Genomic DNA, 27,754 nt, shown 5'->3' on the forward strand with positions numbered 1-27,754 from the left:
ATTATGCAAAACACAAAAGCAAATCCACATCAGAATGGCTAAAAAAGATCTAAATTAATATTATGGACTGGGCACTGAAATGAGAGATTCTACGATATGACATAAGAAAACTACCAAATGTTTCCCATTTAAAGCAGTTCGACTAAAACAGCATGCTAAAATTGGGATGTAAAAGACTTGCATTAAATTATAATTAAGTGTTTGGTTAATGTTACTGCACCTAACAGTAGCACAACCAGTTACGAAGTATAAGGTGACAATTACTTTTTCACACTGTTTTAGTTGTTACTAAATAACTTTCTTCATTAAATAAATTATATAAATTAAAAAAGCATGCTGTTTGCTTAATCAAGCCTTCATTCTGCAATGTTTAACTTTGGGTGAACACCTGAAAACATTCAGTGCCAATAATGTGCAATAACAGAAGAGAAGAAGGGGATAAATACTTTTCATAGCAATGTATTTTAATCATAGGATATTTGTAACCACATAGACAAAAAGAAAAAGGGCAATGCAGTTCAAGAGGCAAAAGAAATACATAGACAATGAAGATAAATGTACAATATACACTATATACACCACAAAAAAACAAATTGATAGCCCAAATGTTAGCTCCCAGGTCAGGCAAAACATATGTATAAACATACAATATAAAATAAACTGACTCACATTAGATCAGTCTTTTTGTGTTTTCCATTGTCATTACCTGTGGGAAAACAATGCACAAAATAAATTCAAGATAAAGGTTGACTTTAGTTGAATATTCACACCATCATAATATGGAAAAACACGTATAGTGTAATTGTAATATTTATGCCATTCTTTACATTCAAAGACAACAAAGTTTGTCTCCAGAAAACAGTAGCTTGTAGTTTTAACATACAAACATACCATAGTCTGTCAACAAGTTAATAAACAATACTGCTTAAAAAAGATGGAACATGTTTAAAGGGCAAAACTTCTCATAACAAGCTTAAACAATTTGATTTTCTTATCAGTCACCATATATATTTACTAAAATAACTAATTTTATATTGTGAAGGATGGCCGGCCTGTCATCCCGGCCAACACCCCCAGGCCGCCAGATGGAGCTCTCCCTTTGGCATAGAGGTTCCCCGAATTCCAGCAGGGTCTCATGGACCTTGTAGTTTTTACAACCAGCCCTGCTGGATACCATGGGGACCTCCAGGAGATGCTGTAAGGAGGCTCAGGGAATTCTACATGTCCTATAACCTGGAAGTACGTCATAGGCAAAGCGACAAGAGAAATGACGTGCTTCCAGGATGAAGAAGAGGATTTTTATCTGACCCGGAAGTGATAGGAGATCACATGGACTGAGGGATTGGAAACACTTCCGGGTCAGGGAATATAAAAAGACTATGGGAAATCCCAGACGATGAGCTGAGTTGGGAGGCAGGGTGGCTAAGCGTCTGGGAGTGGAGGATTGGTTATTGATTTGTTTATTGTTTGAGTATTGTGAAGAGTAGGGAGCTTTGTGCACTTACTTATAATAATAAATATTCATTTTGGACTTTTATCTGGTGTCTGACGTCTGGTCTAAGGGTTCAAGGGGTCGACAGTGCCTCTATTTGTTACAGTATTCATAGGGTCAACATTGCCACATGTACAGAGTATCATGAAATGCTTACTTGCACGTAATCATTTATATAGATTAATTAATATAACATAGCTAAAGTTAAGAATGTCTATCTGTATGTCCAGGCATCGCTTGAGAATGGCTCGACCTATTTACATGAAATTTGTTGTGCATATTCGTCTTGGTCTCAGACCCTGTCCACACATATGCGAGTATTTTTTAAAATGTAACTTTATGTATGCATTTTGACCTTTTGTCCACATGCAAACTGCATTTTCGGTCACGAAAACAGAGCTTTTGAAAAACCTCATGCCAGAGTGAAGATATTTAAAAATTCAGTTTTCCCTGTTTACATGGAGACAGGGAAAACAGTTTCTGGCTAGTAACATCAGAGAGAGCACCGGTATCTTCTTTGCTTGTTGTCAGAGTGTACGCCAAGTAAAGCTGGTGTTAACCTTATTAACGGGACTTTTTACATGTTTAAATGTAATCATTCATTCAGGTAACTGTTTTTAACATAAGGGGGTTGAATTATAATTAAAAAATTTTGTCTTCAATTAAATGTACTTGAATAATCACAGCTCTTTTGGACTATTCACTATTTTTGAAATACTCTTCCATTATTTTTGAGGAACCACATATTCATGTTATTTTGTAGCTATATTCTTGGCTTGCAACTAGATGAGTTGTGCTCTTGTATCTTAAAAAATTGACACACAGCGGATGGCTACCAATAAATAGTTCTAAAGACAGAAATTCATCCTAGGAGTAAAAGAACATTTTTGTTAATCCATTCAACAAGGCAGTGCTTGCTAGAGACAGAATTCTAAGGCTGGTGTTCTTGTAAGCAAATAGGGACATCCCCAATTATGGAAGCGATTCTGGACAGAAGTAGGAAATAACTGCAGGAGATTTAACAGTCTCAAGAACATGCAGAAGAAGGAGGAGAAGAGAAGAAGATGATGAACAAGAAGAAGAACTGTGCTTAAAAGGTGGCAAGCCACCCTACTTCACAGACAGGAAGCAAACTTGTAAAGACTGAACTTTTATTTTCTTTGCTAGGCTGTGTTCTACTTCACTTGTGCGATTTATTTTAAAAAAATTAAACTCACAATTTCAATACACACCTTGGTCCAAAACAAAAGCACATTACTTTTACAGATTTATTGACATATTTTGAAATTCATATTGAAATTCATAACAATGTTAACATCTTTGCTTCCTCTGTTCTACATTTCTTGCCATAAAAGTGGTTGCTGCGACTCACCAAGATAAGGTGTATGAGTAGTTCCAAAAAAGCAAGTCCTGGCACAGCCCAAGGGTCCTTTCGGCATAACACAGTGTGCAAGCTAGAGGAAAATACAAAGTATGAACACCTTAACACTAGAATTACCAGTGTCTACGAAAAAACTCATAGATCCGGCCCACCTTAAAACCGTTCTCACCTCTCTTTTGTCTTCTAAATGTGCCGATTAAGAACAGCAGCAAGCAGCCGGCTATTCCACCGCCGCAGAACATTCACTAAGTTTTCCCAGCTCATGCCTTCTTTGATTATCTGGGAGTGACTGAAGTGCTGGAGTTTTAGAGTGGAAATAATAGATCGCTATTTGGAAAACACACACATTTCAAGTGTGTTCCGTTTCTACAGTAATCTGTGTAAAACATTTTTAAAACAAACGTTTTTCATATTTTAGTAGTAAATGACAAAATGTAGACATAAACTATATAATGTATGAAGCCTGAAGTCCAAAGATCAAGTAAACACTTTCACAAAAGATTCAAGAAATAGACAACAACTTCAGTGGCATAGCGGTAAGATTTGCTGACTTGTAATCAAGAGTCCCCAGTTCGATCCCCACTCACTCCTATATTTGCCGTTTTCAGTAGTGAACGGCTCCTTTTGTTAATATTATACAGTACACACATACATTTGGTTTGCGCCTGTAACACACGGCGTGCATTTATAGGACTTGTAGTTTTTTTTTTTTTTTACTTTTATTCTCTCTAAATCACAATCACGATACATACTAAGGGATCTGACGCTGTTATTTTTCATTTGAAACGGAATAACTGGAGATGTGAGTGGTGTTTTGAGACAATGGAACAGGAGGGCTTAAGGCTGACACACAGTCGCTGGCGAATCTGCCTTCTTCGTATCTCACCATCACTTTATTTTTTTTTTATTCAGTTTTATTGAGTATTCCTGCTTATGCTGAATTGGTGTGCACCTTATGGTGTATGATGTCAAAAAAAAAAAAAACAAAAAACACAGGCGTAGGTATATATGATATTTGGAATTATTCGTTTTATGACCTGTATAGTACATTTCGGAAAACTTTCGCATAACATCTTGCGGTTTGTAATCAGTGACTGCATGTTTTTTTACTCCGATCTTGCCAGTCCCCACATGTTGCTGTATGCTGTTTCTTTTGTACTCCAGGACATGCAGAGGATAGAATAGTACAGAGCAGTAAGTTCAGCGCTATATGCAATCATCAGATTCAAATGTTAACTGTTCACACACACGCAAGGATCGTCTTTCCTACATTTACAACGTGTGTACCTGTTACAATGTACACGCTTCTCTCTATGCTGTGGTTTCTATTACACACCTGAAAGAAAGAGACAATATATGTGAAAACATCATCGCACTAATGCAATATTATTTGAAAGCAAACAGCGTCAGATCGGGTGTGGATTTATGCTGGCATTATTACAGAAAGAAAAAAAAGATCAACATGTGCGTTGATCCTGCAGCACTGAATAAGCTCACGCATTCTAACATCCCCCACCCCGATCTGAAAATAAAAAAAAGCGCAAGTACAGACACAAACCAAGTGTGATCAAGAGTCCCCGGTTCGATCCCCACTCACTCCTATATTTGCGGTTTTCAGTAGTAAGCTGCTCTTTTTGTTAATATTATACAGTACACACATACATTTGGTTTGTGTCTGTACTTGTGCTGTTACTTAGAGTCAGATCGGGGTGGGGGGGGATGTTAGAGCGCGTGAGCTTATTCAGTGCAGCATGATCAACGCACATGTTGATCTTTTTTTTTTCTTTCAGTACATGTGCCTTCCCTGTTTATTTATATATCTAGTGACTTTTCTGCCTGTCTGTCTCTCTATTACACAGTGCTTTGTCTGTCGGTGTGTTATGAATCTTAAAAATAACAGTTATAAGGACACTTGTTCATGTTAATTGCAGTCTCAATTGTTAAAAAATATTTTTAAAGGAGCATCCCACATGAAAATATAACGATCTCATTAACTGACAGTGCATACCAATTTATAAATTTTATGTCCATTTGAGGTTAAAAAGAAAAAAAACAAACAAAAAAAACACTTTCTCCTCAACGGGGAATCGAACTCAGGTCGATGATGGGACAGTAAGCCTGCTGCACTCTGAGACAGCAAATCTTACCTCTACGCCACGGAAGCTGTTGTATTATTCTGCTTCACACATTCTATAGTTTATGCCTACATTTTGTAACATTTATTACTAAAATATGAAAAAGTTTCTGTTTTAACAATGTGTTTACACAGATTACTGTAGAAACGGAACACACATGAAATGCGTGTCTTCCAAATAACGATTTATTTCCGCTCTAAAACTCCACTTCAATCTCAGATAATCAATCAAGGCCTGAGCTGGGAGATGCTCGTGCACATTCTAAGTCGGTGGGGGGATGGAATAGCCGGCTGCTTGCAGCTTCTTTTTATCGGCACATTTAGAGGACAAAGGACGCTGGTGGAGAGGTGCGAATGGTTTTAAGGTGTGCCGGATCTACGAGTTTTTTCGTAGACTCTGGTAATTCTAGTGTTAATACAGAGATGAAATAAACGTCTAATTATAAACAAATACAAAAATTCAAAATTGCTATTCACAGTTGATCTCTCAAGCATTCCTAAAATGGTTTCAAGAAAAAAAAGAAATACATATGCACACACACACAAACAGAAAGATTCACCAAAATGTTACTGAGTATCAGACAATACCACACAATTCAGAAAAATTGCAGACTGACAGTTACATTAGTTCAGGGTAGAGAATTAATGGAGAATGTCAGAATTATTCAGAATAATGGGGAAATGCTATGTTTACTACAACAGTTAAAAAGCTTAGCTCTAGATGCAAGATTCATGACCAGTTTAACACTATATTTACCTACCATGTGCTTTGCAGCTGTTCCTCTACTCCCTGTATTTCTCACTTGGTATCCCTCTGATGGGAAGGTACATGAGTAACAGTTCAAGTCATTTCTAGAAGAATGGCTTCCAAATAGTACAAACGGTTGTCGGCTCTTACTAAAAGATTGAAAAAAAAAAAAATGACATTTTCTTTACACTAAAATTTACTCTTACATATGGACAAATATATTGCGTACTGGAGGAATGCTGCAGTTGGTCTCAACACAACTAACAAAAGGTTTATTTAAAATTTGGCACAACTAACAAAATGGCAAATTTAAAGTAACTAAATACAGTATCTCTTAAAAATTAGCCTGAAAATTATGGCAGACATTTGACATCTGCATTATTGAGAGAGAGAGAGAGAGAGAGAGAGAGAGAGAGAGAGAGAGAGAGAGAGAGAGAGAGAATTCATGTATTGAGATTTCATGATTGCAAAGATGTTTGCATTGGAAATTCTGTTATGCTCTGGTGCAAATTCAGGACTTTTGTTGAGGCTGTACAAAAATGAGTACACTGCAGTCGTTAAGAGAAATACCCATTGTCAGGAATGCTGAAATACAATATCTTACAGTGTTCAAAAATTACTACTATAACAGAACCCCAGAGCATTAAGACAGGCAATAAAAGTTTCTGAACCTATAAATGTGCAGTGTTGGTGCTCCATTGTCCACTCCAACAGAACCCTGTGCTGGCTGTTAAACCAATGACGATAATCATAATGATGAATGCAATCATTTATATGTGCATGGGTCCAAATTATCTGTGAAAATGTGTTCCTGAAGCTGTCAAAAAACAACAACTTTGTACTTCAAATGGTACAGAGGACTAGAGAAACAAATAACTTCACAAAAATATCTTAAACCTGCAAACCTATTTTGAGGTACTTTACATTTACTTATTTGGCTGACGCCTTTATCCAAGGCGACTTACAACATTTATGATACAATTGGTTACATTGCTCCAACTGGAAAACCAAAAGAAAGGCAGGTCAAGTGACTTGCTCAGGGTCACACAGTACTTTACAGAAAGAAGCAGTGCACTATATTTATTTCTCTAGCATTGTCAATGTTTAAAAATAATTATGCCCATGAATTTATTTTCTTAATATATCTTAAAACTTACCTGCAGAATTTTTTTTTATACTTATCTGTAATATTTTAAAAGAAAACATTCAGCAGTAGAAAAATCACTACATATTATTGAGTATATACAAAATAAAACAGTACCAGTTTTAATTTGGAAAGCAAGACTTCAGGGATTATCACAGCATGTTGCCTCAGTGAACACAATTAAGTCATGCTGATTGCACTTTTCCAGTATGAAAATGGAATAATACATTATTCTGAGAAATTTATAGACCGTGTTCATTATGAAATGCTCTACAAAATACTGAGTGTCATAGAATATGTGTTACATTAAAACTTTTGTAGCAACCATTCCCTTCACTGTATTATAATCAATTGATAATGGGTTAATCAGAATAAAATGACATGGCTTCTATAATTACTTGCAGGGGCTATACTAATTTATTCAGGCAAGAAAGACTTAAGCTGACAAATCACACTATCACTAAAAACAATTCTGAACACTCTTCTCAACTGATTAAAACCATTTTAATAACATGAAAGAATGTGATTAAATTAGATGCAGTGTTTTATATGTAGCGAGACAAACATTTTTAGTGAGAAAAGCGGTATATAAATGTAAAGAATTATTATTATTATTGTTAGAATTAAAATGTAACAATAATTAAATTGGGTATAGATTTGTACTGAATTATTTTAGCATTATTTCCTATATTCTCCAAGCCATCTTTTAATAATGATTACAAACTATCAGCAAAATTCCAGATATTTTAAGATAGAAACTGGACATTTTCCCAAAGTCGCTTTTAAATTCCATCCCAACCAAGAAGAAAGGTATACACATAAACAGTCAGTTAGGACTTTACAGTATGTTGGAGTAAATGTTAACCATGTTATGTTATCTTTAAAGAACCTTTTAAATATCATCCTGTCATACAAAGATTTGTAACAAATCACTTAAAACAAACACACCTGGAATCTGTGATGTGGCTGGAAATCAGTCCATGAGTAAAATAACTGCGAAATGGCTAAAGAAAAATGAGACACAATAATAGAAGATTTTTTACATGTGTAAAATGATTACTTTTTTTTTTTTTTTTTTTTTAAATATACGTTCCATAAAATGTACCTGTCAACACCATACGCCACATATTGCTTTAGAGCTTTAAAAATAACAATTGAATTCCTGGCAATTTCAAATTATCTGGGAAAGGCCATAAGGAAACCAAAATTACATAATACTTTATAAGTTCCCACAGCAAACAAGACACAGACTTGGTGAATTAAAGCAACTATATGGTCTATCCGCATTCAGCTCTTTGTTAATGAAAGCTTTTCTACTGAGTTTTAACAGGAATTATCCAAAATTTGCAGTGTGGTTGCAGGTCAATGATGTAGGCACTCCTTTTGCTTTGGTTGAGAACTTGGAGAAGGGGTTTGTATTTACATACTAAAACTGTCAAAGCACCCAAACCAAACAATCACTGCCTAACTCACTCCTTAAAGGAATACACCACCCAAAAAATGTTCTTTTTTTAAATTTGTTATCCCATGTTGTTTTTTAGTGGGGACTAAGAAAAACTGCGAATCTCATGTTTTCATGGAGTATGGAAATAAAGTTCCTGATACAAATACAAATGCTGAACAACAGCAGCAAAACATTCATTAAAAAAAATCCTCAAGTTACTTGTGTCGAATAATCATCCTGTCAGGTAACTACTCACATGCTCACAAAATCCAAAACAAATACTTTTCTAGCACTTTATCCAAAAAATACATATGCTTCACACGTGAGTATACAGTGGAGGATACTGAATTTTGCAGTCTAGTACAGGTCCAACTCACTGGGGGACAAACAGCAAGATGCTTATGCCATACAGACAAAAGGGGACACCAATATGTGCTTTAATGGCACGGTAATCTATAACGAAGAGTCATTGAAAATAATATATCAGTTTCATATAGTGAACAGAATGGACATACAGTGGGTACGGAAAGTATTCAGACCCCCTTCAATTTTTCACACTCTGTCATATTGCAGCCATTTACTAAAATCATTTAAATCAATTTTTTCCCTCATTAATGTACACACAGCACCCCATATTGACAGACAAAAAAAAGAATTTTTGAAATTGTTGCAGATTTATTAAAAAAGAAAAACTGAAATATCACATGTATCCTAAGTATTCAGACCCTTTGCTCAGTATTTAGTAGAAGCACCCTTTTCAGCTAATAGTCACTCTATATATGGCAAAATCTACAGTGTAAATATACAGAACGCACAAGAAGTTGAAATCAAAATGTCTTCAATTAACCCAATTTTAATAAACTCCAATCCACAAATTAAAATAGTATTTATGACCAAAAAATTCAGTGACACACACAGGCAGAAAGCCAAATAAAACAAGTGAATTCGTCTCCTAATCCTAGATGTGTTCAAGTATTAAAATTTATTTGCATACATTATATCTGTGTGGAGAGGGATTATTAGTTCAGCACCACATGTTCTCGTGCAACTTATGAACATAACAAAATTTGAGAAATTGAAAACTTGAAATTTTTTTCAAGTGACATCCATCCATTTTCTTAACATGCTCACCCACGGCATGCTTGTGAGGGATAGGCTGCACTAGTGACAGTCTCTTCTAAATCATGAAAAAGATAACAAGCTAGTTTTGCTTAATCTTTAAACTCTATGAAGTTGAATGCAGTTGTTTGGAGTAAAAATTTAAAAGATACATAAGTAGAGGATACATAAACACTTGATAGTTAAAACTGAATAAACAAGTGTTTTTACCTTAGAAACAAATATCATAAAAACTTATCCTAAACCTTTAAATCTACAATTGCTAATATGTTATCAAAGTTCATGACTTGAGCATATGATAAGATAAAATTTGGTGTTCATGTTCACTCAAATCTGCAACAATGACCCAGACTCCATCAAGAAAGTAATAAACCAGCTCAGCTTTCATCATTTCTATGTATCAACACAAAGGGAAAGCAATTAACTAATAATGTTACAAAAACAAGAAACATTAAAAAAAACAAGAAACATTAATTACCTGCTTTAATTAATTTTAAAAAGGGTTAGCAAAAAAAAAAAAGAAAAAGTTTTAGCGCATGTCCTAGGGCCCATTTACCTCAACTGCTTGTGCTTCAGACACTTCCAAAATGGAAGAGTTGCTCTCCACATCAAAGCAGCTATATAATCCATTCCATTGCTTCTCATAAATTGGAAGGTCCTGAAAACAGAAAATGAGTCTTAATATTTTGATTGACATCAGTAATCTATAAGACAAGATATAAATGGAAGTAAATGCAGGCCAGATCCCGAGTTAGACCATGAATTTAAACATTTATAATTTTAACAAAGAAACCATCATATGTCAATGAATTCTTTCATGGATCTAATTAGTTAAGGATTGCTATTGATTTTAATGTAATAAATACATTTTTAAAAATTAAATTCTAACAAGTTACCTTTCAAAACAGAATGAAGATGCACCTCTACAGTTAAACAGGGGAGATGGATCATTTATCAGATGGTCATGCTACTGCAAAGTGCCCATCAATGAACTGTAGCCAAGCAGCTCAGGAACTCTAAAGAAGGGTGCATATTCTTATGGGGTTTTAAATGTCTTACTAATATTGGGTGTTGGGTGCAAAGGCATTTAAAAAGCAATGGCTATGTGATTTTCTGTAGTGCCAGGGGACGGGGGAACAAACACATCCTAGATATTGTTTCAGGGTTCTTTATCTTAATGGACACTTTTAAACATCCACATTATAGAGACTTGAACAGAGGCACCGACTACAGTAATCCCTCCTCCATCGCGGGGGTTGCGTTCCAGAGCCACCCGCGAAATAAGAAAATCCGCGAAGTAGAAACCATATGTTTATATGGTTATTTTTATATTGTCATGCTTGGGTCACAGATTTGCGAAGAAACACAGGAGGTTGTAGAGAGACAGGAACGTTATTCAAACACTGCAAACAAACATTTGTCTCTTTTTCAAAAGTTTAAACTGTGCTCCATGACAAGACAGAGATGACAGTTCTGTCTCACAATTAAAAGAAAGCAAACATATCTTCCTCTTCAAAGGAAACAGAGAGGAAAGCAAACAAATCAATAGGGCTGTTTGGCTTAAGTATGCGAAGCACCACTGGTACAAAGCTGTTGAAGGCGGCAGCTCACACCTCCTCCGTCAGGAGCAGAGAGAGAGAGAAAAACAAAGTCAAAAATCAATACATGCCCTTTAAGCTTTTAAGTATGCGAAGCACCGTGCAGCATACTTAAAAGCTGCACACAGAAGGTAGCAACGTGAAGATAATCTTTCAGCATTTTTAGACGAGCATCCGTATCGTCTATGTGTGCGAACAGCCCCCCTGCTCACACCCCCTACGTCAGGATCACAGATAGTCAGCGCAAGAGAGAGAGAGAAAGAAAAGTAAGTTGGGTAGCTTCTCAGCCATCTGCCAATAGCGTCCCTTGTATGAAATCAACTGGGAAAACCAAATGAGGAAGCATGTACCAGAAATTAAAAGACCCATTGTCCTCAGAAATCTGCGAACCAGCAAAAAATCCGCGATATATATTTAAATATGCTTACATATAAAATCCGCGATAGAGTGAAGCCGCGAAAGGCGAAGCGTGATATAGTGAGGGATCACTGTATTGTATCAAAAAATCTCATTTTGGATACTATGGGTCTAAAGGCCGAGTTTTAGCAAATGGATCTGCAACTATTGTTTATGCATTATCTTTTTCTTTTCACTTTTTCATTAATTACTTTTGATCAAAGTATAAGGAGATCTATAGAACTTGTGTGTTGACAACTCTGCCTTAAAAGTAAAGATTAAAGATATCTGAATTTATATTGGGTATGATGAGAGCAACAAAAGCAACAATCATAACTTAGGCAGTGATATATATTTTAAGGTGGTGCTTTGGTTAGCACTGCAGCATCACAACAGACAAATACTTGGTTTAAATCCTGTCTTGGTACAGTTTGCAAAGTTTACATATTCTCAGTGTCCGCATTTGTTTTGTTCAAGGTACTCCGTTTTTCTACCACATACCAAAGCAGTAGGTGTGAAATTAACAGGGAACCTGAAATTCTCACCAAAGGAGTAAGAACAATTGTACGCTTGGGTTACCCACTGATCAACTGTTGTTCAATACAGGTGTGTTTTCTGCAAATGCTTCAGGTGTAGGCTCAGACACAATACTAATTTTAAATGAACTGAGCAGGTTAGATGAATGGATTATTGGCATGTGTTAAGTGATTTAACTGAAATCCACCTAATCCAATTTTAGGGTTGCTGGAAGTGAAAGATTATTAGATGATCTCAATTATTACACCAATACTCAAATTTGTCAGAAGTATTTTTCACTTCTGTAGACCAAATGTTCAACTATTCTGCATTAAAAGAAATTAAAGAAAAACTAAGAAATCTGTTTCTGTGGAATTAGCCTCATTCATTAATCTTTGGTATTGATGATTTGAATATATTTATAGGCTGCCTGAACAGGGAAATTTATGGATCAATGCATTCTCAATCAAGTTAAAGTAAAACGTGTTGTATTAGCTAGGTTATATAAAAGTAATTAGTAAAGGCTTGTACCTGTATTTTTATTTCTTCTAAACAGCTAGAATACTTTCTGTGCTTATCAGCTCAAGACCACTTGCTTTTACTTGCAGTGGCCAGGCCCCTGCTTGTTCAAATATTACCATGAGGTAATGACAAGCCAAGAATAGTGTGTGTAATATAGGAAAATTTGACACCATTGTCTTAGCGATGCAGCTGCATAAAAAAACTTTAGCACTGAGAGATCCCTGTGCACCAAGATTCCGACTTAGAAAAGTGGGAACTGATCAATAAATATGTCTGAAGCACCTGAACAGCGTAAGTTTTGGTCAGATGATGGGCACTAGATGATAGACATTAGTGGACTTGGACATTAGGTAACGGTGGAAAGAACTAGAAGGAGGACAATATTTTGCAAAGATGATAAAAAATGTAATATAAACCGATGTACTTCCTAGTTTAAGCACTTGCACCATGGTCATGTCTCTTTGTTACACTGCTATGTAATAAAGATTGCAGTATATGATTTAAACTTCCTCCTGCCTGTCTTTGCTTAACAGTCATTTCTACCACATTTCAGTTTAGAGGACATCAATAAGTTAATATTGATAATGCAAAAATACAAAATTGAAAACAATGAAAATTATTTTTAGCTCAAAATTTAAAATATTACATTAAGAAGCTGATATTTCAGATTAAATTTACAACACATAAGCAAAATAAAAAGTTATGAAGGACCATATTCTAGACTTCATTTCAATATCCTGGACAAATCAACAAGATTACTTCTCAGGCACCAAAACCACCATGCACAGCAAGACGGCATATCGCACACGGCAGTAAATCAAATTGGTCAGTTACTGGAAGCACTATCATCCATCATGCAACATTTCAAAATGAAATGGGTCCAATATAAAATTACAAAAAATGTGTTCTCCATAAGTAATGAAATTCTACAGAGAACTATTAAATCCTTGCACATGTACAAGTGCGCTTAAGCACAGACTTTAGATAGTACAAGTATGTTTACGAATTCAGTTTCATTTTCCAACAAAACACTAATTTGAGCAAAGTTTCAAAATTTTTGTAATCTGCCAATTCGGCCACACAGTTACAGTGATTATGTGCATTAATTAAGTTATTTTTTTTGCTGGTGTGGATGAGCACATTTTACTTGTGTCTATTTACATTATTGACTGTAGCCTTGTTTGAGATTTTTGACTTTGATGCTGCACCAGATTAGACTGCTTTTTCCAAAATATATCAGGTTCTAATGCCAGGTCCTACTCAAAAATACATGTTTTGGATAGTGTATACAATTTCATTGTCTTTCATTCTTTAATATACAAAGCTAAAACAAAGAAAAAAAATACTTTTATCTTCAACCTTCTGAACACTGACAAACAGTAAGCATACTGATAAATCAGTCCTTCCAGGCTTCTCAGGCTTTTTTTGTGATTGTTGCGCCTAAAATGCCTGATTTTGCAGTAGCTTTTTTAAAATGTTGCAGTGAAAGTTGCAATGTTTTTATTCTATAACTTTGCAAGAACAAATGAATTTACAAAAGTGAAAAAAATATAATATATATTTAGTACAGATCAAATGCAAAAAAACTGTGTGAGAGAAGTTACCCACTCCACTGTTACCCTCACTAATAAAATGCTTATTTGTGTATGCTCTTTCCTCTGCATCAGTGACATACAGTATGACACACACTGTATGACAAATGTTTCATGATACAGATGGACAATGACCCAAAACATACAGCCAAAGCAACCCAGGAGTTTATTAAAGCAAAGAAGTGGAAAATTCTTGAATATCCAAGTCAGTCACCTGATCTTAACCCAATTGAGCATGCATTTCACTTGTTGAAGACTAAACTTCAGACAGAAAGGCCCACAAACAAACAGCAGCTGAAAGCCGCTGCAGTAAAGGCCTGGCAGAGCATTAAAAAGTAGGAAACCCAGCATCTGGTGATGTCCATGAGTTTAAGACTTCAGGCTGTCATTGCCAGCAAAGAGTTTTCAACCAAGTATTAGAAATTAACATTTTATTTCCAGTTATTTAACGTTTGAGCCCCTGAAATGAAGGGATTGTGTTAAAAATGCTTTAGTTGCCTCACATTTTTATGCAGTCGTTTTGTTCACCCCACTGAATTAAAGCTGAAAGTCTGCACTTCAACTGCATCTGAGTTGTTTCATTTAAAATTCATTGTGGTAATGTACAGAACCAAAATCAGAAAAAAGTTGTCTCTGTACAAATATTTATGGACCTAACTGTAGTTAGTTAGTTTGTGAGTAGAACGAACAGATTTTTTATATTTAGAACTACACACTTTTGATTAGCTGCTTGATTATAATAACAATGTTTAAAAATAAATCTCTAAATATAATCTTCATTTGGATCTTGATCTTTGTTTGTCCGCGAATGAATTAGAAGAAGCACTACTAGATGGCAGTAGAGAGACAGCTAAAACATAGGCATTACATTAAGAATCTCCTCCAGGCTTATACTACTGACGACTGTAGTACTCCAGTCACACCTCAAAACAGAAACATTCAAACTAAACAAATTGTTGTGCTTTAAATTAACTAAATCTTTATATATAATCTTCATTTGGATCTTGATCTTTGTTTGTCCGCAAATTCCACGCATGCATAGACCACCTTCCAGTTTAGTACGTTGTTGTTACTCACGGATGTCAACAATGTGCCGGAATAACGAAAGGGGTGGTGGACAGTTTTACGCTGGTTAGCTCCTGAGGCCTGGTTAGAGAATCAGATTGCCGAAGATAAAAGGTACGTGCCTACATAACATATGAATGAAAAAAAGACAGTGGGTAAAATGAATGACAACGTAACACACGTTCCGGAAATTATTATTGTTACGTTGTAGCCGGCGAGTGCTGTGCGTCTCACAGTTGTACCGTGGCTTGCTCACATGTCAGTGAAGTGATCCCTATTTATGCTTTAAAGAGCCTGGATACCTATGTTTCCCCCTTTTATAACCATTGCTCCGTGTATATTGCCTTACTCTTTGGATTGCCACAAAGCAACCTCCGAGATTGGAGAAAGGTTGAGAACAGATCGTGAGAGGAAACGACAGCGTCGTGAAAACGAGACAGACTGTGAACGGAGAGAAGCAGAAATGCTCCTACACCACCACATAATTACTATTCGGACAGTGATTCCGAGTAGGCCGTTCCTATCGAATCAATGTCCAAGGGTTTTGTTTTGTAATTTTGTTTTCCTTATAAAAAATCATAATGCTGTGCGACGAAGGGCCCAGTTCACGACTGGCAGCCGCGTTTAAACAGGGAGCCCTTCACAGACAACTTTAACACGCGCAACGTAGTTGGGCGCACATGGCTAGTAAATATATATTCTGCAATTATATCTCAGTGTTGCTATAGGAAGATTTCCAGACAAGCACTGTATTGTATCCAGGATAAACCTTTAACATAAGATACAAGTAGGTTAATGGCTTATGGAGCATCATCCTTCTTACACAAACGTTCTAATTTCCTAAGACACATTCTTCCACTTCACAGAACTAGAGCATGCGTAACACCATACCATTTAAACATTCTTACTCAGTACGTAGCTACATAGCTGGTGTGAACCACAGAGATGAAGGGCTGTAAAGGTTAACTGTACCTCTTTGAGCAGATTCTCCAAGGCAACAGTATCCATTATGTTATAAATTTCCCACAGTTTCTCACTGACATCTATAAGCTGCAGGAATAAAATAAATATTTTAGAAAGTACAAATAATACTACAAACACACACTCTCTTAATTCTAAGCAGAGGTTTTTCAGTACAGCATTATTATTCAAAAAATAGCCAATGACAGTATTGCAGTTTAAAAGAATGATTTTTTTCTGCCCTCATTCTGATGCATTAGAGAAACATAGGTGCCAAATACCAAATAAGCTGGCAACACTACATTAATACAATGTTTCATGAAGTAGAATAATATTGTACTACTTAGTAATAAGTTTTTTCTTGGAGTTTCATTTCTTGTTATTGTCAAACAAAAGTTTATAATAAACACTTCAGCATAAAATTAGCTGCTCCATTACTTCCATCTCACTATTGGCTCACTGCTAGTAAAGAAATGAGCAAATGAGCTGAAAATGAATAAAAAAAATTATACATACTGAATAAAAGGTTAGCTCAGAGAGCGCAGATAGAAAGTAAAGTCAAGCCATCTGATTTAACATGAAGTTCAATAAAATAACATTATAATAATAAATAACACAAATAAAGTAACCTCATTGAATACGATTCAGCCTCTACCAAAGATCTTAACAAACATAGTCTGGGACTCCTCTTAAAACATTACATAGCCATCCCATCTTCTAAGTTTAAATGATGCCATTAAACAGCAAATATTGAATTCCAAGGTTAAAAAGCAACAGACTTAAGAATGTTTTTACCACAGAGCCGCGAGCATTTTGAATTCCAGGACTTGTTTAGACCCTTCCGAAATTTATACTATTGCTTACGACTATTATGAGTTCAGTACTGTCTCTAAAGAAATTCTGTGGGTATGCGTACAGATTGTAACAACGCTTCTCAGTTTTAGTCATTTGCCTTGTTTTCTGTTTGTACTTTCCTCCTGCAAACAAAGTTCTTGACGAAGTAACAAATGTCTATTGTCATTATACATCACTGAAGATGAAGAGTAAAGAAACGTGTACAAAGAAATTCAGCCTTACACTTCTTACAAATTTAATTAAATATATACACACACACACACACACACACACACACACACACACACACACACACACACACACACACAGTGGGTATAGAAAAGAATCATCCCTTCTTAAATATTGACTTTTTTTTGCTTTACAACCTTAAATGAAAACACACAAACCAATATTTTTTCCAGCTTTACTTACTCAAGTCAAGTAATTACTTACTATAACAAACAAGTAAAAGATATCATATCTACAGTTCAGAAGAATTTAAAAAAATAAAGAACAAGAAATACTGAGATTAATAAAGGATCACCACCCTCCTAAACAATATCTGTAAACTCAATCAGGTGTAAGTAACCCCCGTTCCCATTGCAGACCATGGTTACTGGCTTCCACCTGTGATCAGCTGTAATCAGTGTGATTAGTGAACCTGTTCCTATAATAATAATAATTCATTACATTTATATAACGCTTTTCTCAGTACTCAAAGCGCTACCCACACAGGGAGGAACCGGGAAGCGAACCCACAATCTTCCACAGTCTCCTTACTGCAAAGAAGCAGCACTACCACTGTGCCACCTGGAGCATTCCCTTGCTTGGTAGTGCAACTGACAGCAAACAACTGACTATGGGAGGAAAGCCACTTTCAAACGATCTTAGGGATAGAGTTGTGGACAGACATAAGGCAGGAGATCGATACAAAAAATCTCTTAAGGCTTTATCAATCCCAAGGAGCACAGCAAAGACCATAATAAAGAAGTGGTGAGTGTTTAATACTACTAGGACCCTCCCTGAATCTGGCCGTCCCTCCAAACTGGATGGAACAGCAAGGAGGAAACTGGTAAGAGAGGCTACCAAGAGACCAATGGCCACTTTGAAGGAGGTACAGGATTTTATGGCAAAGAGTGGTGATTGTGTGCATGTTACAATTTCACAAATGCTCCACAATTGTGGCTTGTTCGGGAGGGTCGCAAGGAATAAGACACTTCTCAAGAAAGGCCACATTAAGGTTCGTTTGAGCTTTGCCAGAATACACCTTGAAGATTCTGATGCCAAGTGGAAAAAGGTCTTATGGTCAGATGAGACCAAACTCAAATTATTTGGCCTCAATGCCAAACGGTACACCTGGCAGAAATCCAAAGCAGCTCCCCATCCACACCACACCATACAGTAAAGCCTGGAGGTGGCTGTTTCTCTGCCGCAGGGCCTAGGGCTCTCGTTAGGGTAGAAGGAAAAATGGATGGGGCAAGACAGAGTCAAATTCTTGAGGAAAACCTGCTAACCTCTGCCAGAAAGTTGAAGCATGGCATTGCACATAATCTACAGCTTCAAGTGTAACACAACAATGAGTAAGAGCAGAAAACAACGAAATATAGAGAGCTTTAGAAATAGTTCGTTAGAAGTTCATGCATTAATTAATTGGATGTTTTAATATTCTTGCTTTCGCCTTTTTATACGTTCAATCATTGCCTTTATCTAATACATTTTCTGTAATAATTTTGTTGCGTTTGCCTTTATTCGCTGCGCCCAATTGAGGTCGCCCTTTTGAAGCTCGCCTTTTTGTGCGCGCCCTTATTGAATACAAGCATTTTTATTAATCTCAGTATTTCTAGTTTTTGACTTTGTATAATTTTTCTGAACTATAGCCGTGATGTCTTTCACTTGGATGTTATAGGTTGCATTGAGTAAGTAAAGCTGGGAAGAAATATTTTTTGTGTGTGTTTTCATTTAAGGCTGTAAAGCTAAAAAAATTAAATGAAAATGAAAAAAAAAAATAAAGTATTTTGGTATGTAAGCTTTTCTTCTTTCTGCATTTGCCAAATATTACAGCCTTTACTTATCCTTCAAGGAATATGAGAAAGGAACAGAGTTCAAATACTGAATTGTTCTCATTGCTTGAAATCCTATTATTATGCAGATATTTTTAAGCATCTCAGAAACTGGCAAAAACTAAGTGTAAAACCTTTGGGTATACCTTGTGTTTCATGGTGAAAAAGCCACCTCCTCCAATTCCATCAAGGGCAAAAGCTTGAATGATTGGCCATTTTTCCACTACAAACATGTCAAATTTTTGACAGTGCCCTGCAAGAGTGAATTAGATTAATGACAAATGAGAGTATATAAACCCAATGAATACAGTAACATTTGTACAGCAGAAACCTTTAGCTAATACAATATAGGCACTTAGAACTGTTTGGCTCGTACCAAGTTATTTTAATTAAATGACTAAACAGAGTTAATTAGGACATGACTTGTATAGTTTTTAAAGCAGATCCTCTTTCAAATGTAACTTAAGAGATACAACAATGTCCATAGTTCTTGCTTATCCCCTTACCCTGGGAGCTATATGGCACCCCAATTCGGCTGCAGTCTTGAACCATGTCCACAAAGCTTGAAATTTTGAACTCTTCGGCTGCTTCTTCATCTTCATACTAAACAGACCAACAAAGAAAAAAAAAATTAGCTCAGCTTTTTAATTACAAAGAAAACCAAATGCTCACATTCTAGTAAGAACGAAACTACCATCTACAACCCAAGGACAGAAATTTTCTGCATCTTAACTAATAGCGCTGCTAAAAAGAAAGGGGGAAGAAAAAAAAATGTCTACATAAAGATTTGGGGAAGTCACTGTTTATCTATCACCAGAGGACTGAGGCAATACTTCAAAATATTCTATTAAACATCCACCCAAGTGGCCATCCAGAATGCTCACTTTCTCTCCCACTCCCACTGGACAGGCTGAAACAGCTGCGGAACTGTGCTCAAAATATGACTGACTGATCATCACACTTCAGCCTGGAATGGAGAACAACAGGTCGTCACTGGGCGAAAGAAAGAAAATGCCATCAGAGCACTCCAGTGTGTTCAATATGCCTTCATAAATTGTGAGAGAAAATGCTCAAAATGGAATAAAAATAAAATATAAAAAGCAAAACAGAAAAATCATTGTTTTAGAAATGTTAGGCAAAACAAATAAAGGAAATTTACACAAGCAAAAGGACAGCAAAAAACATAATTAGAGGAGAAACCCGGGAAACACTTTTAGGTATCTTCACACCATATCTGTTGGGAAGCAGATTAACCACTTATGCACAAGGTGTCTCGCTGCAAGGCACAATCATATTTCAAAGTTGTTTGTGAACATTGCAGTAAGCCAAAAAGACAATCAAAAGTGGTAATGGTATTTTTTTTTGATACCCAAGTGTGTTTTTTTTTTTTAAATTAAAACCATACATTTTCATGCTGTCTGCTCTCTTTGATTATTAAAATATATGATTTGCACAAGTACCAAGACAAGCAGCACATCACAACTTAGTGAATCTGCTTTTAACAAAGATCTCCCCTACTTCAAGCCACTTAGAGTGAAAGGTTCAATACCATTAAATAAATTAGTTTCATCCCATTCTAACCCTGTACAATTGCCGACAACTGGCCATTCATAATACACATCATACTTGTGTGTAAGACAGGAACTAAATTGCTTCTTTGACAGCTTATCTTTATGCATTATTATGCAAAAAGTTGGAGTTAGACTCTGATCACAGTTTTGAATTTATTGAGAATGTGTTTGACAAATGACTTGATTCATAGCTTGATTTGTAAGTATTGCTTTTAGAATAAAGTTGAATCATTGCAGCATGCAATCTTACAGTTCCAGAGTCATGGGTTCAATTGATCTAACTGCAAACTGTCTGTTGCACACATTCTTCCTAATACTAATAGGTAGTTTACTGAGGGGTGCTCTCTTTTAATTTAATCTTGGAGTACAGGTAATGTTTCTTAGCGCTCCTATAAGTACTCTTACATTGTACCTGTGCTTCTCAAAGTTTCATGTGAAATTTTTTTAAGCATATTTCATAATTTAAATATATTCTGAAGCACAAAATAAACTTAAATGAGAATTTTGAAGAACTCTGAAAATTAGAGAACACTCTCAGATACCTCCCATTTATTGGTGTTAATCTGGCACCTGATGCTAATTTCCTTAATTCCCTATTCACTTAATTAATTCCCAATTTATCTGACAGCACTCCTAATTACTTTGCAAGATGTTAAGTCGCTCTAAGGTGACTGAAACCCTGTGAAAAAAAGGTTTTCCAGATGAAGGCCAAAAGTCTAACCCTTTCAGCAAATACACAAGAAGCTTGGCTTTCCAAGTTTGTGATTTCTAGAATATTGCAGCTTTATAATGACACTAATTCATTTAAGTCCCCCAAAAATGCTGTTCGTCCACATAAGACAAATGCAAAAGACGACAGGATAATGTGGAGACTCAATGGGGAATCGGTTCAACACTACAGGTGGAACTGCCTCAGAGTTCAGCGCTGAACAGGGTAAGGATCTGTCTCAGCATACAGTGGCTTGTCTTTTAAGATAATTCGGCCTGAAAGCTCACTCTACAGTGACCAAGCCTCTCATTAGCAGAACGAGTCACAAGGCTAGACTAACCTTTACTGATAAGCATGTTATGTTGACAGAGGGGAACTGGTCCAGAGTTTACTTTACAACAACAACATTTACTTATATAGCACATTTTCATACAAATTATGTAGCTCAGTGTTTTAGAAGATGAAGAAAGAAAAAAGAAAAATATAAAAGTAAGATTATTCTTTGTTACTTAGTATTGCCTAGAGTAAGGTCCAATGGCCAGGAGGACAGAAAAATCAACTCCAGAGGGCTGGAGAAAAAACAAACAAAATCTGCAGGGGTTCCGAGGCCACAAGACTGCCCAGCCCCCACTTTAGTGACGAGAGCAAGTTTGAGTCTGTTGGGGACCATTATGTATGGCATAAAACTAGGTAAACACTGAATCCAAGATGCATAAAAAAGTCAGTTGAAATTGGAGGAGTAAGCATCATGATTTGGGGGATGTTTTTCTGCAGCAGGAGTTGGGCCTCTTATATAGCTACATGGCAGAATTACTGCAAATGTTTATCAGAACCTCCTTCAGCAACATGCGGTTCCTTTCCTGCGAGCATTTCCCAATCAGCCTGCAATTTTCAAGCAAGACAATGGCCCCAGTCACACTGCAAAACGGGTAACGCAGTTCCTTGAAACTAACAACATTGAAATAATGAATTTGCCAGCGCTGAGTCCAGATCGAAGACCAATTGAGGATCTCTGAAAAATACTTTGTAACGAAAGTATGGTTAAGAAACACACTACAGTTACCAGAATGTAGAGGAGACTGGAAGAAGAGTGGACCAAGATGAAACCACAGCAGTGTCAGAAACTAGTGATGTACTCTTTTATCATTGCTCTCCCACCCATAGTACTTGGTATTTCCAAGCTACATTTCTAGTAGCTGGGCCACAGTGTTTACATCACTATAGATGTTCAAGTCATAATCATTGTACCGTATATGCATACTTATAATATGGAAGGAAATAACAAAAAGGTGATTACAAGTGTGATCAGCAGGCCAAAATCCATAAGATACACCCAAGAAGTGTTCACTGCCTTTGCAACTGTATGCTTCGCTTTTGCTTGCCTCAATTCCTTACCTGTGTACTATGGTTCTACAAAACAAAAAAAAAGTAATGACTCGTTTCTCTTTTCATGTGGATTGTTCACCTGAAATAAAGCAAGATTTGTTTAATTTCTGTCATGATACTGTTCCCAGAGTTTGTTGCCTATCACCTGCTTCAATTGTATTAAACTTTTCTGCATGAAAACATGAGGTTAAAAATTTTTCTCGGAAGTTACTACAAAGCATGCAGGGTAAGTATTACTTGAACAAAATATCGCTTTTAGGTTGAGTATTTCTTTAAGGTTTGTTTCATATACCCTCCACTCTGCTGTGTGGCTAATTGCACATGCATGCAGCCCACCTCCCCAACCACACCACCCCTTATATGGATTTTCTAAGATTCCAACATTGGATGGCTTTTTTATGGAAGTTACTGCTCATTCAACTACTGTATATGATTACTTCCCTAAAGAACTCCCTTCCGATTGCAAGTGTATTCATGGGTTCCATGAACCATAATGTACCTGTAAAACCCAGAATGAGGATCCACTTGTTCCTCACATGTCACATACTTTTTCTTCTTTTAAGTTTGAATAGTCCTTGTGTGTCATCCTGGTAATGTACTAAATCATGTGGCAATGCCAATATTAACAATTTGCTAGCTTCAAAAGGTCTGCCTCAAAATTATAAAGCACTTAAATAAACAATCACTTTTATCATGTCTCTTCTTTGTGATGTATACCCTCTTGTGAAAGCGGGCCTGGTACTGGGCCGAGCAATCGTTTAAAAATCTTTCACTATATCATATAGGTGAACTATGCCACACACAGACACAAACAATACTTCATTTGCAAGCAAGAGGTGTCGACTTCACACTCCTTGTCATCAAATTATAATAATATTTATGCCTGAGTTTTTAAATGGTATGATATCACACATGTGGTGTTTAATAAACTGTCACAAAAAAAAACATAGTAATTAATCTGTATAAGAAGTACTCAAGTATTATCCATCAATCAAAAAGTCATGACTAACGGATGTCAACCAATGTGAAGAACCCTCCAACTAACCGAGCAAATGGGAGCTATAGGCTGAAGACTGGAAACAGAGTTATATCCCCCTTCTTTATCGTGTGCTCTCACATATTACTTCACAAAACAACAGCAAATATCTACAAGTGACACATCTACTCAACAGTACAGTGTACTGATCAAAACAAGTCCAACAACATTATTGCACGATGCATTAATCATAAGATACTCTCCAAATAAGAGGAGTCACAAGGCCACCTCACATTTCCAGGACATTAACCCTGACTCAATACATCACACTCTCGCAAAATTTATACTATTGGATGTCAGCAACTGTGACAACTCCAACAATACATAGATGTCAATATACGGACATAAAGATACACATCTGAGGGCGTGTGGACTGAAAAAAATACACTATTTGAAGCAGGAGCAAACAATGTACACAGTGTCATGTAAATGTGTGGGTGGGGTAGGGGGCTACTTGGATGTAAGAGTGTCTTAAGGCATGGGGATAGTTTTTTTTATATGATTCACTGTTTTACATACAATAAAATTGTTCTGAACCAGGAACCCCATTTGGAGAGGTATTGGATAGGGGAGTGGGACCCATTGTGCCAAATGCTGTAACTATTTATTTCTTTCCATTATCAACATGAAACTTTGCATAGGTACAGTTGATATAGCTGGGAACATCTCAGAGGTGAAAACTGCCCTGGAATTACTTGTACATGGAAACAAAATTGTGAACATTTCACTGTGAGTGCCTATTTTTTTTCCTAGTTTAGCAGTTTCTAAGTAAAGGAAAAAATTTACTTTGACACAAAAACATGTTCTATCACATTTGAAAAGATATCTGTCAGGTTTTAGTGAAAAACTGACTGTCCTGCCTTTATTTTTTGAACAATAAGGTTTTATTTTTGGGTACCACCCCTCAGGTGGAGATTGCTGAAAAATGCCCCCAGGGTGTAAGGGTTATATTATTTTCAAAGGGTGGTCAAAAAATTTCACCATGAGATTTTAAAGGCGTATTTCCAAACTTTAAGTAATATCTGTTAGTACTGTCAGATCGAACGTCACTATTTGCAAATATATTGGGGGGGGGGGGGGGGGATGAAGTCTGACATCTTATATTCCAAATCATAACCTTAGATCTTCAAATGAGTGTCTGCTTAGAATTTCAACAGCTAAATTTAAAAGAAGTGGTGAGGCAGCCTTCTGCTGTTATGTACCTAAAATCTGGAATAGCCTGCCAATAGGAATTCATCAGGCTGATACGGTGGAGCACTTCAAAAAACTGCTAAAAACACATTACTTTAACACGGCTTTCTCAAAACTTCATTTTAATTTAATCCTGATGCTCTGCATATTCAATTAATTGTCATTACTATTCATGGTGGCTCCAAAATCTGTACTAACCCCTACTTTCTCTTCTGTTCTTTTTCCAGTTTCCTGTGATGGCGACCTGTGCCACCACCACCTAATCAAAGCACCATGATGTCCCCACATTGATGGATTAAAGGCCAGAAGTCCATGTGACTGTCATCATCAAGTCGTTCCATGAAAACCCTGAATACCATGAGGACTGATTGATGTCATTTATGTTAGGTAGAATGCCTAGAGGGGGCTGGGAGGTCTCATGGCCTGGAACCCCTGCTGATTTTATTTCTTTTTTCTCCAGCCATCTGGAGTTTTTTTTGTTTTTTCCTGTCCTCCCTGGCCATCGGACCTTACTTTTATTCTATGTTAATTAGTGTTCACTTATTTTAATTCTTACTTTGTCTTTTTTCTCTTTCTTCATCATGTAAAGCACTTTGAGCTACATTATATGAAAATGTGCTATATAAATAAATGTTGTATTTACAAACTGAAGACATTAGTGGTTTAATATTACCAGTGCAGTGCATGGTTACAACATTTTTATGGGGCAATGTATCCATCAAGATACGTGCCTGCTTATACAAATACAGTAGGCAATAGAAAGTTAATAAAAAGTAAGATCAGCAATTATAAATCCAAAAACATCACAAATAATACCAGTGTTTAATGAAAACAAATCACAAGTGTACGAAACAAAAGAAAAATATGGAAGAAGCTAGTATAATCAAAAACAAAAACTGAAATGACCAACAATGTAATGTAAAACGAGATGAAGAAAATAAGTATAAACAGAATTTTATAAGCAATTATCTTCTACACAACAAATTCAAAAATATAACAGGATCACAATAGGCAAATATAATAGCCAAATAATAGAAGAGGTGCCTTCACTTATGAGCAAATCTAGGCCATGACAGTTTTCATTAAGGAAACAAATGTGTTTCCTGTGGAAGCACATTAGCATGACACACAAACATTGCTGGATTGCAACTAAATAATGAATATTGACAAAAAACAAGTGACTTTTAAACACATAACTTCATAAGTATAGGCAAGAAATCAGTCTGGAATAGACAAATATTTCCATGTTTACTTAAGTTTTTGTTCTCATTATTTTGATTATAATAGTTTAATACACATATATACAGTGGGGCAAAAAAGTATTTAGTCAGCGACCAATTGTGCAAGTTCTCCCACTTAAAAAGATGAGACGGGCCTGTAATTTTCATCATAGGTATACCTCAACTATGAGAGACAAAATGAGAAAAAAAATCCAGAAAATCACATTGTCTGATTTTTAAAGATTTTATTTGCAAATTATGGTGGAAAATAAGCATTTGGTCACCTACAAACAAGCAAGATTTCTGGCTCTCACAGACCTGTAACTTCTTCTGTAAGAGGCTCCTCTGTCCTCCACTCATTACCTGTATTAATGGCACCTGTTTGAACTCGTTATCAATATAAAAGACACCTGTCCACAACCTCAAACAGTCACACTCCAAACTCCACTATGGCCAAGACCAAAGAGCTGTCAAATGACACCAGAAACAAAATTGTAGACCTGCACCAGGCTGGGAAGACTGAATCTGCAATAGGTAAGCAGCGTGGTGTGAAGAAATCAACTGTGGGAGCAATTATTAGAAAATGGAAGACATACAAGACCACTGATAATCTCCCTCGATCTGGGGCTCCACGCAAGATCTCACCCCGCGGGGTGAAAATGATCACAAGAACGGTGAGTAAAAATCCCAGAACCACACGGGGGGACCTAGTGAATGACCTGCAGAGAGCTGGGACCAAAGTCACAAAGGCTACCATAAGTAACACACTACGCCACCAGGGACTCAAATCCTGCAGTGCCAGATGTGTCCCCCTGCTTAAGCCAGTACATGTGCAGGCCCGTCTGAAGTTTGCTAGAGAGCATTTGGATGATCCAGAAGAGGACTGGGAGAATGTCATATGGTCAGATGAAACCAAAATAGAACTTTTTGGTAAAAACTCTACTCGTCGTGTTTGGAGGAGAAAGAATGCTGAGTTGCATCCAAAGAACACCATACCTACTGTAAAGCATGGGGGTGGAAACATCATGCTTTGGGGCTGTTTTTCTGCAAAGGGACCAGGACGACTGATCAGTGTAAAGGAAAGAATGAATGGGGCCATGTATCATCAGATTTTGAGTGAAAACCTCCTTCCATCAGCAAGGACATTGAAGATGAAACGTGGCTGGGTCTTTCAACATGACAATGATCACAAACACACCGCCCGGGTAACGAAGGAGTGGCTACGTAAGAAGCATTTCAAGGTCCTGGAGTGGCCTAGCCAGTCTCCAGATCTCAACCCCATAGAAAATCTTTGGAGGGAGTTGAAAGTCAGTGTTGCCCAGCGACAGCCCCAAAACATCACTGTTCTAGAGGAGATCTGCATGGAGGAATGGGCCAAAATACCAGCAACAGTGTGTGAAAACCTTGTGAAGACTTACAGAAAATGTTTGACCTCTGTCATTGCCAACAAAGGGTATATAACAAAGATGAACTTTTGTTATTGACCAAATACTTTTTTCCACCATAATTTGCAAATAAATTCTTCAAAAATCAGACAATGTGATTTTCTGGATTTTTTTTTCTCATTTTGTCTCTCATAGTTGAGGTATACCTATGATGAAAATTACAGGCCTCTCTCATCTTTTTAAGAGGGAGA

The 27,754-nt window shown here is 36.5% G+C and overlaps 1 protein-coding gene across 2 annotated transcripts in view; it reads right to left on the minus strand.

Moving 5' to 3' along the window:
- Nucleotides 1-27,754, minus strand: part of dnaaf9 (dynein axonemal assembly factor 9) — a 172,934-nt gene that overhangs the window by 112,175 nt on the left and 33,005 nt on the right. For both annotated transcript variants that reach the window (XM_028801454.2, XM_051928226.1), the window contains exons 5-12: nucleotides 19,512-19,608; nucleotides 19,152-19,258; nucleotides 16,124-16,201; nucleotides 10,019-10,120; nucleotides 7,848-7,903; nucleotides 5,769-5,904; nucleotides 2,865-2,946; nucleotides 670-706 (exon numbers count right to left, since the gene is read on the minus strand). In XM_028801454.2, the coding sequence (XP_028657287.1) occupies nucleotides 670-706; nucleotides 2,865-2,946; nucleotides 5,769-5,904; nucleotides 7,848-7,903; nucleotides 10,019-10,120; nucleotides 16,124-16,201; nucleotides 19,152-19,258; nucleotides 19,512-19,608 (695 nt within the window). The remainder of the gene's footprint in view (nucleotides 1-669; nucleotides 707-2,864; nucleotides 2,947-5,768; nucleotides 5,905-7,847; nucleotides 7,904-10,018; nucleotides 10,121-16,123; nucleotides 16,202-19,151; nucleotides 19,259-19,511; nucleotides 19,609-27,754) is intronic.

The sequence above is a fragment of the Erpetoichthys calabaricus genome, chromosome 5, assembly GCF_900747795.2.
Source record: "Erpetoichthys calabaricus chromosome 5, fErpCal1.3, whole genome shotgun sequence".
Classification (NCBI taxonomy): domain Eukaryota; kingdom Metazoa; phylum Chordata; class Cladistia; order Polypteriformes; family Polypteridae; genus Erpetoichthys; species Erpetoichthys calabaricus.